Raw genomic sequence first — 14282 nt, forward strand, 5'->3', positions numbered from 1 at the left:
TAAAAAAACATGGTTTTTGGGGGGCTTGGGGTGTTTTGCCCAATTTTTGATAGTCCTAAAATACTCAGTTATTTCAAATTCTACATAATCTATTAACAAAACCTTGAGTTGATCTATGTTGCGGTCTATAAAATGGAGAAAATCCCCCAAAACCCCCTAAAAAACAGTTTTCCGGATTTTTCAAGATGGCGCAGGTAACGGAAAAAACTGAAAAAAATCAGAGAGATAGCTTTTGATAAAATACACAGAATGCAAAAAAAATTGGACCTGCAACCCCCTCCAAGAAAAAGTTATAAGCTTTAAAAAGTTAAAAAAAATTTTGAGGTTATGTACACTCGACCTGGGGGTCCATAAAAAATGGACATGTTTTGTAAAAGTCTCAGATACATGTGTGAATTTTTTGAAATTTTTAAATCAATTGCAACCCAACTAAAAAAAATTAAATCTAAAAATCTACCTTTTTGGCTGTGGGTGGAGGGGTAAGGGGGGTGGCAACCTAAAAATCCGCGTTATCTCATTTTTTAATTGCATAGAACGTAAAAAAAATAAGTATATTGAATTCTGGGAGTGAGGGCATTTTGCCTATCTTAACGGGGGGTACCCTTTAGAGAGTGGGCGGCACACGGAATCCACAACGCCAAGATATTATGTTCTCTAATTTAAGCCTGAACACCATTGTAATTTCCACTCATAACTGATGCGTTGTCGTAGGACTGTCCCCCGCAACTTTTCAATTCGATATGATGTTCTTGCAAGAATGTCATTAGAAAATTAAATATATCTTTCCCTCTATGACCGTGATTTGGTAAAAATATGAGAAACCTTTTAACAGGAGTGAAACCTTTGGTTGACAAAAATTATTCTATGTGAATAATGTTCTGATTTTTTTACGTTGGGCCCTTTTGTGGGGGCCCCGGGCAGCTGCCCAGCCTGCCCCCCTTAAATCCGGCCCTGATAACATACAATATTCTACATAGTCGGCTATGACACTAAATTTTCTTAAAAATTTGACATTATACTTACTATTTTTATAGTTCCAATTTTACCATTACTAATATGAATTTTTCTAATGAGGAACTGATTAAGTTCTTTCAGAACTTAATCAGATTTGATCATTTGTAATCTTTCATCGATTGACCATTGATACTGATCTGAGTTTTCTTTTAGTTTAGATTGTTGATATTTATACACGGTACTGTTTATACTGTTTAAAATAACAGTGCGGTTAGTGTAGGAATAATAATGGTAGGATTATTAAATCAAATATTGGACTAATCAACAAAACATTTGTTATAACAGTCAATATATTTTTATTGTATCAAAAACCATAACATCAAAATAACCAAATTTCAACAACATAACAACTTAGTGCCCATGCCCGTGTCCACCCTCGCTTCCTTGGTTGGCCCAGTGGGTGACACCAACATAGCTGGTAGCTCCACCGTGTCCACCGTGTCCGTGTCCACCGTGACCATGTCCGTAGTGAGCGGGATGTTGGGCATGACCTACTCTCTCAACAACAGCTTCGAAACCAGTGTGTGGCGCAGATTTGTATTTGACAACTCTGTGGGTTCCATCGGCTTCTTTGAGTGTGTAACCACCAGTGACATGATGGCCGTGTCTATGTTCGTGCTGGGATTTGTGGTCATGGGTGTGAGGGTCATGAACTCCGTACTCAAATTTGTAATGAGCATTATCCTGTAATGAAGACAATTTATCATATACTTACATCACATAGAAAAGGAAATCAATAAGTCATACCGTATAGAAGCAAGAATCTAAAGACCAAAATCGCAGAAATAATCGTCTTACATTTTTAGATGTGATATAAAAAATAAGCTATGATGAACACCCTTTTTATTTCTACTAAATAATTTAAGGTAAAATCTAAAAGTATTCCTTTCTTTTTTCTTCTAATCTAAGTTCCTTATTTGAGCAATTATCTTTCAAATTTCATAGCACAACCTTTATCTATCATACACCAATTTAACATGATTTGTCTGTAACAGTTATCTTCTGTTCTATATGTTAATATTCATTTTTAGAATGATGTTCTGTGATAGCATGTCTGACAGCATCTTTGAACGCATTCTACGTCTACGTTGTTGTGTGTCTCCTTTATTTTACTTGTATTTACGATTCCCTGTAAACCTTTTCCTTTTCTAATCTTAAAATGTTGTTTTTAGATCTCAGGGTCGATTTCTCATACCTGCGTTAATCTATGGTTCAGTTGAACCGGGTTCACGGGTGATCTCCGGTTTTGTTTGGAATGCATTTCTCATTGCGCGTTCATGTCAGTGCTCGTTCTACAGCTTTCGAGAAATGCCAATAGATGGCAAAAGGTAAAAACTGTCGCCATTTTGAACTACCTTTTTTATGCTGTTTTTGAATAAAGTTAAATTTAAGTATTTATAGTCAAATAGTCATTTTAATAATTATAAATAAATATTATAAAAACACAAATAATGTTATCGTTTATCGTTAGGCTTAATATAATAAAATAGGATATATTTATATTATGACAGCGTTTCGTGTTAATACAACGCATGCGTAGTCCATGAAATCATCTGAACTGAGTTCTGAAATCTTTGAACGGCCGAATTCCACCGTTCAAGCATCGTTCAAGTTTAAACTGCCATCGGTTGAACGGGAATTGAGAAAGACGATTTTGACTTTAAACTGACGTTTACTAGAAGTTCAGGTTAAACTGGAGTTGAACTCGATATGAGAAATTGGCCCATAAGTAAAGCAAGAGCTTTTGTCTTCTTTACCTGGAAGATAAGATCAGGTGAATGTACCTTTTATTCTCCCCTTCCCAAACTTCGCATGTTTTCGCCGACGGTTTTGATGTGGCGTTAGGTCCTGTACCCAGGACGCAACTCTTTTAAAATAGCTGTTGAAAACTTGTTAAAAACCAGTTCAGGCGGATCGTGCATCGTGTGAAATCCCTGGGCTCTTACGCAGCCGAGATAACAAAATAGTTGTGAGTTTGTGAGTGCAATCGGTTTCAGGCCGTAGTTTTAAAACAGTTGCGCCGTGGGTACTAGGGCTTACACTTACTCTGAAAGTATTATCAGATAAGTGAATATTTGTTTACTTACGTGTCCATGAGTAGCAGCAGCAAACCCAAAAGCAACGCAGACAACGAATAGACTCTGAAATGAGTAAAGGGGTTTACAATAAAAATTTACACAGAGTAGATTCTAGTTATTTTAAATTTTATATTTTTCAATTAATCTGACTATTGTGATGGTATACGACAACCCTCACGGAATTTTCCTAATTTATTTGTTATAAGAATAAGGTTATATTTTTGTTATATTTTTCAATTAATCTGACTATTGTGATGGTATACGACAACCCTCACGGAATTTTCCTAATTTATTTGTTATAAGAATAAGGTCAATATTATAGTTGCAATTTGTATAATTTATTACGACAGTAGCAAAGTTCAAAGTATTCAACTCATTCGCAAGACTGCAAACAAAGCACACGTCATTATTGAAATACGTATAGCATAACCATATATGGTAATACATATGGGCATTGTTTTTAATATAATAGATATAAGTGGGAAGGTCGAGTACCTGAGACATCGTTGTTGGATCAGTGTGTTCGCTGAACTCTGCTGGCGCGTAGTCAGGGGATATAGTTACCGAGATATGGGTCACCTTGACCTATCCTAACGATAATGTCGGTCGACGTAGTTGTAATTGTACCTTTAACCTTGTAAGAATAAAGTTATGTAAAAAGCTTAAGTTTGTTTGTTCGGGATAGTGTCTTCGTCCAGCAACCCCCAACATCACAGTAGACTGTAGATTACATAAAGGTTCTTTAGTCGCAATTCTCTACACACTAAAACCTCTAAAATATTTTGTTTATGCTTTAGCCAAAAACCAAGAGATTTTAAGCCCATATTTTAACCATACAAGCTTGCTTACGAGATATATCGTGCAAGCGAAGGGACGCCTGCATAAAAGGAGGATATTTTAGAGACAAACTGTAGACTCTGCTCCACAGGATGTCAAACTGTTAACTATAATATGTACCAATATAAGGCACTTGATTGCAGGCAGCAAACAGGCCCAGACTGGGCCGCCAGCCCACCGGCCGGCGGGCCGGTGCGCCTTTTGCTTTCGTTGATATTCCATTAAAAATTTAAACGCTGAAATTTTTTTTTAAACTTTACACAAAGATTCGTTGAAGCAAAGATCAATTGAGCATAGTGTGGTTGCAAAATACAACTCGTATCAAGTATCAGATAATCAAAGTCTAGCACACATAGCTCGAAAATGGCATTCAGTGTTTTGTGTTAATAGCTTAGATGCGACGCGCGGCGCCCTCGAATACTTTCAGGTGCCTTTTGCCTTACTACATTATACATACAGGATTGTTGCGCTCCAGAATCATACATAACGAAGCCAGTGGATACAAAAAAAATACAACTCGTATCAGTTATCGGATAATCAAAGGCCAGCACACATAGCTTGAAAATGAGATCCTGGGTATTAAGTTAATAGCTTAGATACGACGCGGGGCGCCCTCGAACACCTTCGGGCGCCTTTTGTGGGTATCAATACCCGCCGTTTGTGTTATAATAATATAAGAGTGTTACATCCCACAATTAGCTTAAAATATACAGGTACAGTTTTCAGCAAACATAGCTCGAAAATGACATCCAGGGTTTTGTGTTAATAGCTTAGATGTGACACGCGGCACCCTCGAAGACCTTCGGGCGCCTTTCGCCTGACTACATTATACATACAGGATTGTTGCGCCCCAGAATCATACATAACGAAGCCAGTGAGTACAACAAAATACAACTCGTATCAGATAATCAAAGACCAGCATACATAGCCCGAAAATGGCACCCAGAGTTTTATGTTAATAGTTTAGAAACGACGCGCGGCGCCCTCGAAGATCTTCGGGCGCCTTTTTTAGGTATCAATATCCGCTGTTTATATTATAATATGAGGCCATGAGAGCCAGAGTGGCCTAACAAGTCTGGAACAAGCACTCAAGCTGTGGAAAAATGGTATGGGAATTTTTCTCAATGATGAGACCACATTATACACTTTATGTTTCGCTGATGACCAAATTCTGATTGCTCAGAATCATGACGACTTGCGTTACATGACGTGGAAACTAATAGAAGAATATAACAAATGGGGCCTCGCAGTCAACATTAAGAACACTGAAGCCATGTGTATTGCAGGGACAAAGCAGTCCATTACATTAGATGAAGGGGTATAAATTAAACACTATGATGAATATAAGTATCTGGGCATGAAGATAACTCAAGATGAGATACTCGATGCTGCTATAAATGACAGAAACATACAAGGTAGAAAAGCCATATCCATGATGAACGGCATTCTATGGGACCAAACAATATCTAAAGCGAACAAACAGATCATATACAATACCATACTTAAAAGTGTAAACTAAAGTCTCCACAAGATGGAGATCTTACGAAAATGGTACGGCCATATACAGAAAATGCCAGATGACAGGATCCATAAACATATTTTGGCGTGGACACCATAGGGGAGAAGGGAAAGAGGAAGACCGAGAAGAAGAACTAGAGGAAAGTCCAGGTCGGTCTATGATTAAACAGAAAAGAATGGCGGTTAGGAGTCGGAAGGCGTCGGAGGGCTCTGTAAACCGATAGTAGTAGAAGTAGTATATTATTCTGTAGCAGTATTTGAAAAATTACCCACACTTTTCAACAATTTGTTTCGAGTCTCCAGAGAGTACCAAAGAGTGTAACGGATTAAAAGGGATAGGTACCTACTGGAAAACTGAAGCTATATTTTTGTGGCATCTTAGAAGTTTATTCCAAAGTAAACTTAATATAACGAACAAAATGAACTAAAGCACAGGATATCAAAAGGTAACCGAAACGTCGACAGGTTAAAAAAATTATTAAAGTCAAAGTACCTATCGATAAAGACGAAAACCAGAGTATACAAAACCGTAATAAGAGCAACAGTCACCTACGGATGTGAGACATGGATGCTAAACAAAACAAGAAGAAATGATAGAAAGGTGGGAACGGAAGGTACGAAGAGCTATTTTCGGGGGAAAAATACAGAAGACGGTTGGCAAAGAAGAACCAATCAAGAATTAAGGATGCTTTACAACGAACCAAGTATAACAAGATACACAAAGGCACAAAGAATCAGGTAGGCAGGTCATGTCGAGAGAATGGATAGAGCAAGAATGCCAAAGAAGGTACTGCTAAGTAGACCAGTTGGGACAAGGAGACGAGGTAGCCCAAGAAAAAGATGACAAGAAAAGTTTCAGGACGATATAGGATCGATGGAAATTACAGACTGGAAAGAGAATGCGAAAAATAGGATAAAGTGTAGAACCATAATAGTGCAGCAATTTTTACATAGAAATTAAATAAACTTAAATATAAGACATTAGTATATAATATATTACCATGTGTATTATGTAAAATTGTAAAGTTGTAATTGTAAAATTGTAAAGCCCTAGGCCTACAAGACCTGTAGTGCATATTAAATAAATAAATGAAACTTAATATAACTTAAAAAATTTACAATTAATATTCAATGCATTAGGATTCCAAAAAAGTTTAGGAAGGGGGGAGTGGTAGGGCGCCTTAGTTCAGAGATTAGGTTGGCGCCTTTTTTAGAATTTGGGTTGGCGCCTTTTTGATGAGCCAGTCCGGCCCTGGCAGCAAACACTTTTATCAGAGGCAACACATCATAGTAAACAGATGGATCTTTTATAATAAACAGAAAACCAAGTAGATAGTCACAGCAAAAACTTTATTGAGTTAGTTACATAATCTCTTGGAGAGCTTCCACATCTGGTAACTGAATATTCATCAGACAGCTAAATGCAAAAGCGAATATCTTATCAAATCAAGCAAATCATTACGACTTATCATCTACTCTGATAAGATTTAGGTTATGAAAGACGACAGAATAGACGACAGAATCATATTCACAACTGAGAAGAGTGGTCAGTTAGAATGGATTAAGATGAATAAATATACAAAAAAAGCAATTAAACACATAAGAGCACAGACAAACTAGAAATACAATTCGAGTAGAGAAAAATTAAATAAAGGTAAAACTTTAGAACAAGTTGACAACTACAACTATCTTGGCACAACACTTAATCACACAAACTATTACTCCAAAGAAATCAAAGTTCGAATAGAGAAAGCAAGAACAAACTTCAATAAAATGAGAAAGGTACTTTGTACAAGAGAACTGAAATTAGACTTGAGAGTTAGGCTGGCAAGGTGTTATATTTTCTCGACCCTGCTTTACGGGATAGAAGCATGGACACTTAACGCGTCGACTACTAAAAACTTGGAAGCATTTGAATTGTGGGTGTATAGAACAATCCTGAAGATATCATGGACCGAGCATATAACAAACAACGAAGTCATGAAAATAGTTAACAAAAGACTGGAAATATTGGAAACCATCAAGACACGAAAGCTGCAGTACCTGGGGCATGTTATGTGTCAAGAGAGATACAACATACTCAAATTGATTATACAGGGGAAAATCCAGGGCAAGAGAAGTGTATTAAGCAGAAGAATCTTATGGTTGCGTAACTTGAGGGAATGGTACGAATGCACATCAACCGAACTATTCAGAGCAGCATCTAAGATCAGAATAGCCATGATGATTGCCAACCTCCGTCGCGGAGATGGCACGTGAAGAAGAAGAGGAAAATCTTTCAGAAGTGATCTTCACATATCTAGTGATCGAATTATACAGGAGCGAACAAAAAAGCAGAAATAAAAAAAGATTGAAGTTCAGCAGAGCTTATTTCTCACTGACTATAGCAAAATGAAGGACCAGAGCAATACATCAAAAAGCAATTAATTAAAAGACAATTTCAGTTAAAAAGTGTTTACGAATGAATTCAAATTTTTTATAAAACTGGGGGAAGATAAGATATTTGGCAACCTTTTATACTTTTCTACATTTAGAATAAGAAAAGTCTAATTTTAATAAAAAATCAATGGGAAAATCCCAATAGTTGGCTGTATACCATAGTTTAAAAAACCAATACAGAAGTAAAAACTTCGAGATGTATTCTGGTATAAAATCGTTTATTTAAAAACTATAAAATGTCATCGATTGCAGAACGTTTTCGTTCTAAACAGAACATCTTCAGTGCATCCTGCCGAGTATTTTGAAACTAGCACACCGTAAATAGTGTTAACATCATCATATATGGTTTACATAATGTAATATGTTAAAATGTTATGACTACAAGTCGATGTTAATGGATAAAGTGGAACACATGCTAAAAGGGTGCCATGGTTCCCTGCTCGAAGATACCAGGTACTTGCCAATTCAATGGGCACAGACCAACTGTTGGTCTGTGCCCATTGAATTGGCAAGTACCTAGTATCTTCGAGCAGGGAACCATGGCACCCTTTTAGCATGTGTTCCACTTTATCCATTAACATCGACTTGTAGTCATAACATTTTAACATATTACATTATGTAAACCATATATGATGATGTTAACACTATTTACGGTGTGCTAGTTTCAAAATACTCGGCATGATGCACTGAAGATGTTCTGTTTAGAACGAAAACGTTCTGCAATCGATGACATTTTATAGTTTTTAAATAAACGATTTTATACCAGAATACATCTCGAAGTTTTTACTTCTGTATTGGTTTTCTAATTTTAATCCTCTAATTTCTCAGATGAAAGATGAAGGTTTAAAAAACTACCATTATACTGGTCTCTCATTAGACTGATAGTGTATAGTACGAGTAGATGAGTTATGACAGAAAATATAAAAAGAAAATAAAAAGTTTCCAAGAAAAAAATCTAAGAAGAAAATCTTTAAGCCGATCAACAAATGTTGTATATGGAGATTTACATGTAGTGATGTGGTTACCTACGTATAAGGGACAGCTGATTATAGATTGCCAAGAAGACGGAAAAATTCAGCGAGAAACAAAAGAAAGCAAAGAAGGACCACATAAATCTACAAAGTCAGAAACTACAAACTCAATTGGGCTACAGTGCGATTAGAAGAAGAAGAAAATTTTCAATCAACTACAAAAAGCAATTAATTAAAAGACAATGACAAAGACAATTTCAGTTAAAAAGTGTTTACGAATGAATTCAAAATTTTTATAAAACTGAGGGAAGATAAGATATTTGGCAAACTTTTATACTTTTCTACACTTAGAATTAGAAAAGTCTATTTTTAATCCTCTAATTTCTCAAGAAGTTTCATGGTAAAAGAGTAAATATTTACTCGGGTCATTTTCTACAAACATGAAAATTGTTTAAATCTATTGTCACTGCATATAACAAAGAAAATACTAAAACTTTACTTACGGCCTTCATGATAGTGGACAAGTTATAAAACTGAGTTCACAATGCAAAATGATACTTTACACCTAGACCGAGTGTCTTATATAGTAGAAATATTGTAACATTTATCCAAAAAACTTTGTTGAAATATCTCTGAGTCGTAGGCTGTTTCTCAAATTCGTTACTTGTCGAAATCCTTTGCTTGAGTGAATATGTAAAATCTAATAATGCGCATAGACGCAAAGCTGCGAAACGAACTTCACCTTTAAAACTGTGGTTTAGTTACAAAATCCTATTAACAGCTATTAAAAATCAAGCCCAATCACTAAGAAGTTACACTAGGACATACCTAATAAAATAGAATCATCGTATTTATTAGTACGTATTTTTTAATTTTCACAATTTTGTCGTCAAAATATGACCATTTTCAGACATATGATTTCTTCGCCTGTATCTAGAAATCGATTGGATTGAATTTGTTTTTTTTTATTATAGTCCAGTCACTGAAGGTGGATATGAGCTATTACCTCCGATTTCGTTGAACCTCCATCGATTTGCATGAAAATTGGTGAGTGGTTAGAGGATATCTCAAGGAACAAAGGTGACATGGTGCCAACTTGCGCTTTTACCCTGGGGGTGGGTGCCACCCCTTCCCGAGGGTGAAAATTATTTTATTAAAAATAATCCCATAATTCGATGGAGATACAAATTCTAAGCAAAATTTGTTATATAAAGTTACTAAAATAAATCAAAGTTTTTTGAGTTATTAAAGATCAAATATTTTAATTTTTCGTGAGAAAAATGCATGTTTTTAACCGATTTTTCATCAATAACTCAAAAACCATAAGTTTTTACAAAAAAGTTATTATTACCAAAATTGAAGATAATAAAAACTGAAGTAAATCCCTTATTAAAAAAATCTTTTAATGTTAACTGAAAGTGAGTTATGGGTAATTGAATATACAGGGTGTCCCAGACTAATTTAGCCACGGTATATCTCTTAAACGAAATAAGATTTTCGAATGGCACAAAAAGTGGTAAATTATACTTGTAATGCACTTTAATATGGCGTAGAAAAAATCATCCCCTAAATATTCATCCCTTAGTTACAACCTCTAACTTTAATTTTTTTAATAGCACCCTGTATATTTTTTTATAGTTTTGGATGTGGTCTTCTATCGTCTATTCAAGACATTTTTTGAAAATAAAATCGGTTCGTAAATAACCAAGAAAATATCAGTTTAGTTTTGTTAATTATGTTTTAACTATTTAGAATGGGAAATAAGCCACAATATTATTAAAAAATGATTTTTATTAACGTTTCGACGCCCAAATCGGGTGCCGTTGTCAAAATACAAAATACTATTCAATAATATTCAATAGTATTTTGTATTTTGACAACGGCACCCGATTTGGGCGTCGAAACGTTAATAAAAATCATTTTTTAATAATATTGTGGCTTATTTCCCATTCTAAATAGTTAAAATTGTAAAAATGCCACAAGAAAATAGCTTCAGAACAACATTGTTAATTATGTGTCCCAGACTAATTTATCCAGGCTATATTTCTTTAACGAATAGAGATTTTCGAATGGGACAAAAACTAATCTATTACACTTTAATAAAAAAATTATCCCCTAAATATTCATCCTTTAGTTACAACCCCTAACTTTTTTTTTAATAGCACCCTGTAAGTTAGGGATGAATATTTAGGGGATGAATTTTTTCTACGCCATATGAAAGTGTATTTGCAAATGGAATAGATCAGTTTTTGTCCCATTCGAAAATCTCTATTCGTTTAAGAAATATAGCCTGGATAAGTTAGTCTGGGACACACAATTAACAAAAATAAACTAATAGTTTCTTGGTTATTTACGAACCGATTTTATTTTCAAAAAATGTGTTGAATAGACGATAAAAAACCACATCCAAAACTATAAAAAAATATACAGGGTGCTATTAAAAAAATTTAAGTTAGGGGTAGTAACTAAGGGATGAGTATTTAGGGGATGATTTTTTGTACGCCGTATTAAAGTGTATTACAAGTAGAATATATCAATTTTTGTCTCATTCGAAAATATCTATTCGTTTAAGAGATATAGCGTGGCTAAATTAGTCTGGGATATTATTATATGGATAAATTAGTCTGGGATATTATATACCCTGTATATTATTTTCGCCGAGTACCCAAATCTAAGTATTCAAGCTTAAATAACGGGAAAATAATGCATTTAATAACATAAACTTATTAAACATTTGTCAAAGTACTTAAAAATATCTATCAAGTGAGTCCTCGAACAAGATGATAGCATTAAAATTTATGCTCCAAAAATTTTTCAAAATTTATCTTTTAAAATGTTTTTCAAAAAATGTAATTGCTTTTTTTTTAAATAACTCCGTTAATTTTTAGGATATCAGGTTGGCCTAAAAACCATTTGAAAGTTAATTCCAAGGGCAATTAAACGACGTTAAATTTAATCGTTTAACTCCTTACTTTTTTAAAAATAAAAGGTTAAATGGCCCCGGTTACATGGTTCTCGCAGCAAAATTTAAGCTTTAAACGTTTCTATCTCGGTTATTTTTTAGCCTATAGAAACAATAAAAAGGGTAAAATATCTGACACTGAAAGAACTAAGATTTGGTTATATATTAGTTTTTACGTATGTTGAGTATTTTTGGAGTTATTATCAAAATAAAATGAAAATTTCGAAAATTTTAAAAATTCATATTTTTTTAAATTATACCTTTTTTTCAAAAAATTTTATTCTAAACCGGTCAAAATTGTTGATATCATTACTTATGCTAATATAACGAAATTATTTTAAGGATTAATATAAATTTTAATTTTTGTGGAAATGGCCTATGTTTTATTTTTCACTTTTTCCTAAAAAATTCGAAAGGATTCTCTTATTTTCATCATAACTTGCTTAATTTTAATGCTGTTAACTTCTTCTGAAGCTCAGTTGATAGGTAATCCGAAGTGCTTTGACAACTGTTTAACAGGTATATTTTTTATAAAATGCATCGTTTTCAGGTTATTTAAGCTTGAATACTTAGATTTGAGTACTCATCGAAAAAAATTTACATTCAATTGAGGCGTTCTTTGCAAAAACCCCAGTTGTCATTATTTACAACATTGGAGATATTAAAAAAAAAGTTATTTAATTGAACCGTATTAAGTTTACGGAAATTCTCAAATTAGTGATTTATTATTTTGATGATTACACACAGTTTACAATATAAGTAACATTATTTTTTCCTTTTGTTTATTTATGAAGGACATTTATTCATTTGACATATGGGGTTTTTGCAGGAATTTTTCATTAATTTATAGGAAAAACGATATTTATAGTAATAAACCAAAATAAAAAATGAACGAAAAATGGTGTTTACTTCGAAGGAACTTTAACATATAAAATCCTACTGACAGCCAAGTGATAAAGTTTCCCGCAAAAACACCAATAGTCATTAACAACTATGGTTTTGAAGGGAATTGCGCTTGACATATAGGGTTTATGCGGAATCGCCTATATTTTGGACTACTGTGATTTTAATGGAAGTTTCTTACGCAAGAAACGTAGGTAATTAGTCCTTCAAACCATAGATGGCATAAGTCCATTTTCGAAAAAAAATGACAACTGGGGTTTTTGCAAAGAACGCCTCAATTACCCATAACTCACTTTGACTTAACCTTTAACTACACGCGCTGGCGTATTTTGTACGCCAAATATAGGAATTCTACTGAAAATATATTTAAAAATTTAATTTTTGACCTTGTTTATCTCTCTAACCTATCACTGGAATGTGCTTTACAATTTGGTTTTAGTTTCGTTATAATTGGCGTTCTGGGAAGATCGTAATTTACAGTTTATTATTTGTTGTTTCCGGTGATGGACAATATACGCCACGAATATATTAATATAAGTAGTAATATAAGTACATACTTCAATTGTTTTTTAGTCATTATGGCACAAAATATATTTTTCTTTATAAACAGTACTTTTTCTCCTGTAAAAAATCACATTTCAAAAAATTTTTATTAGTAATTTTATTTATCATGGAATCCAGTTATTCCATGATTCCAGTTATAAATCCCGATTGGCTTACTGAGAAGGAACTCCAAGTATTTACTAATGCCGAATAAGGTTTATAACAAACAACTAAGCGTATTTTCCAAAAAAAAAATAAACAAATCCGCTGTTTTTAAGTGTACTATCTTGTGGCGTACAAAGTACGCCACGCGTGTAGTTATGTTATAACTTGATGCGCGGGTAGTTAAAGGTTAACATAAGTTTAGTTCTTTAAGTGAGGAGTGTATTCAGTGTTATTGAGTGTATTCACTACTTTTCCTTACCCTCGTTTACCGGTGACAGTAACAGTTATGTTTAAATTCACACATTTCTTGAGATAGAAAAAAGGTATCGACATGCCGTTTTCGGTATTATGTTGCTAATTTGGTCTAATTTTGTAATACAGGATTAAAAAAGCATAATTGTTTTTAATATTCTCCAAAGAAAACCGAGATTTCCGAAAATAATTAAATAACGCCTACTAGCTGGCATATTACTTATTAGACTATTTCGAAAATAAGACTCTTACATTGACGAACAAGACCTGTTTTTAACAAGACCAAGCCACAGTATAAAGAGGTTCCACAGTAAAATCACTCCTGTGTCGGCGCTTTGATCTTAAGAAGTAATACCGGCAAAGCACGAAATTGGTAATTCACCAGTGGTGGATGCGGGTGGAGGCCACACGCTCCTTTGGTTAACCTTACAGAGCCGTACTAAAACTTTCTGGGCCTACTACTATTATTTATTAAAATAAAAAATGCGGCTTCCCATATTTAACTGTCCAGATGTTCTTACTAAATGTTAATATTACAAAAACAAAGGGTTTAATAGATGGAAAACAATTTTACAATTCAATGTTTTTATGTCAACGGTA

The 14282-nt window shown here is 34.0% G+C and overlaps 1 protein-coding gene across 1 annotated transcript; it reads right to left on the reverse strand.

The window, feature by feature from the left end:
- Positions 1–1303: 1303 nt before the first annotated feature.
- Positions 1304–9516, reverse strand: LOC114329711 (cuticle protein 7-like). The gene is made up of 3 exons (XM_050651338.1): positions 9361–9516; positions 3102–3155; positions 1304–1698 (listed from the first exon to the last, which is right to left on the reverse strand). Exons 1-3 carry the CDS (start codon positions 9367–9369, stop codon positions 1366–1368), a joined length of 396 nt encoding a protein of 131 aa, XP_050507295.1. The 5' UTR covers positions 9370–9516; the 3' UTR covers positions 1304–1365.
- Positions 9517–14282: the final 4766 nt, after the last annotated feature.

This window comes from Diabrotica virgifera, chromosome 5, assembly GCF_917563875.1.
Source record: "Diabrotica virgifera virgifera chromosome 5, PGI_DIABVI_V3a".
Taxonomy (NCBI): domain Eukaryota; kingdom Metazoa; phylum Arthropoda; class Insecta; order Coleoptera; family Chrysomelidae; genus Diabrotica; species Diabrotica virgifera.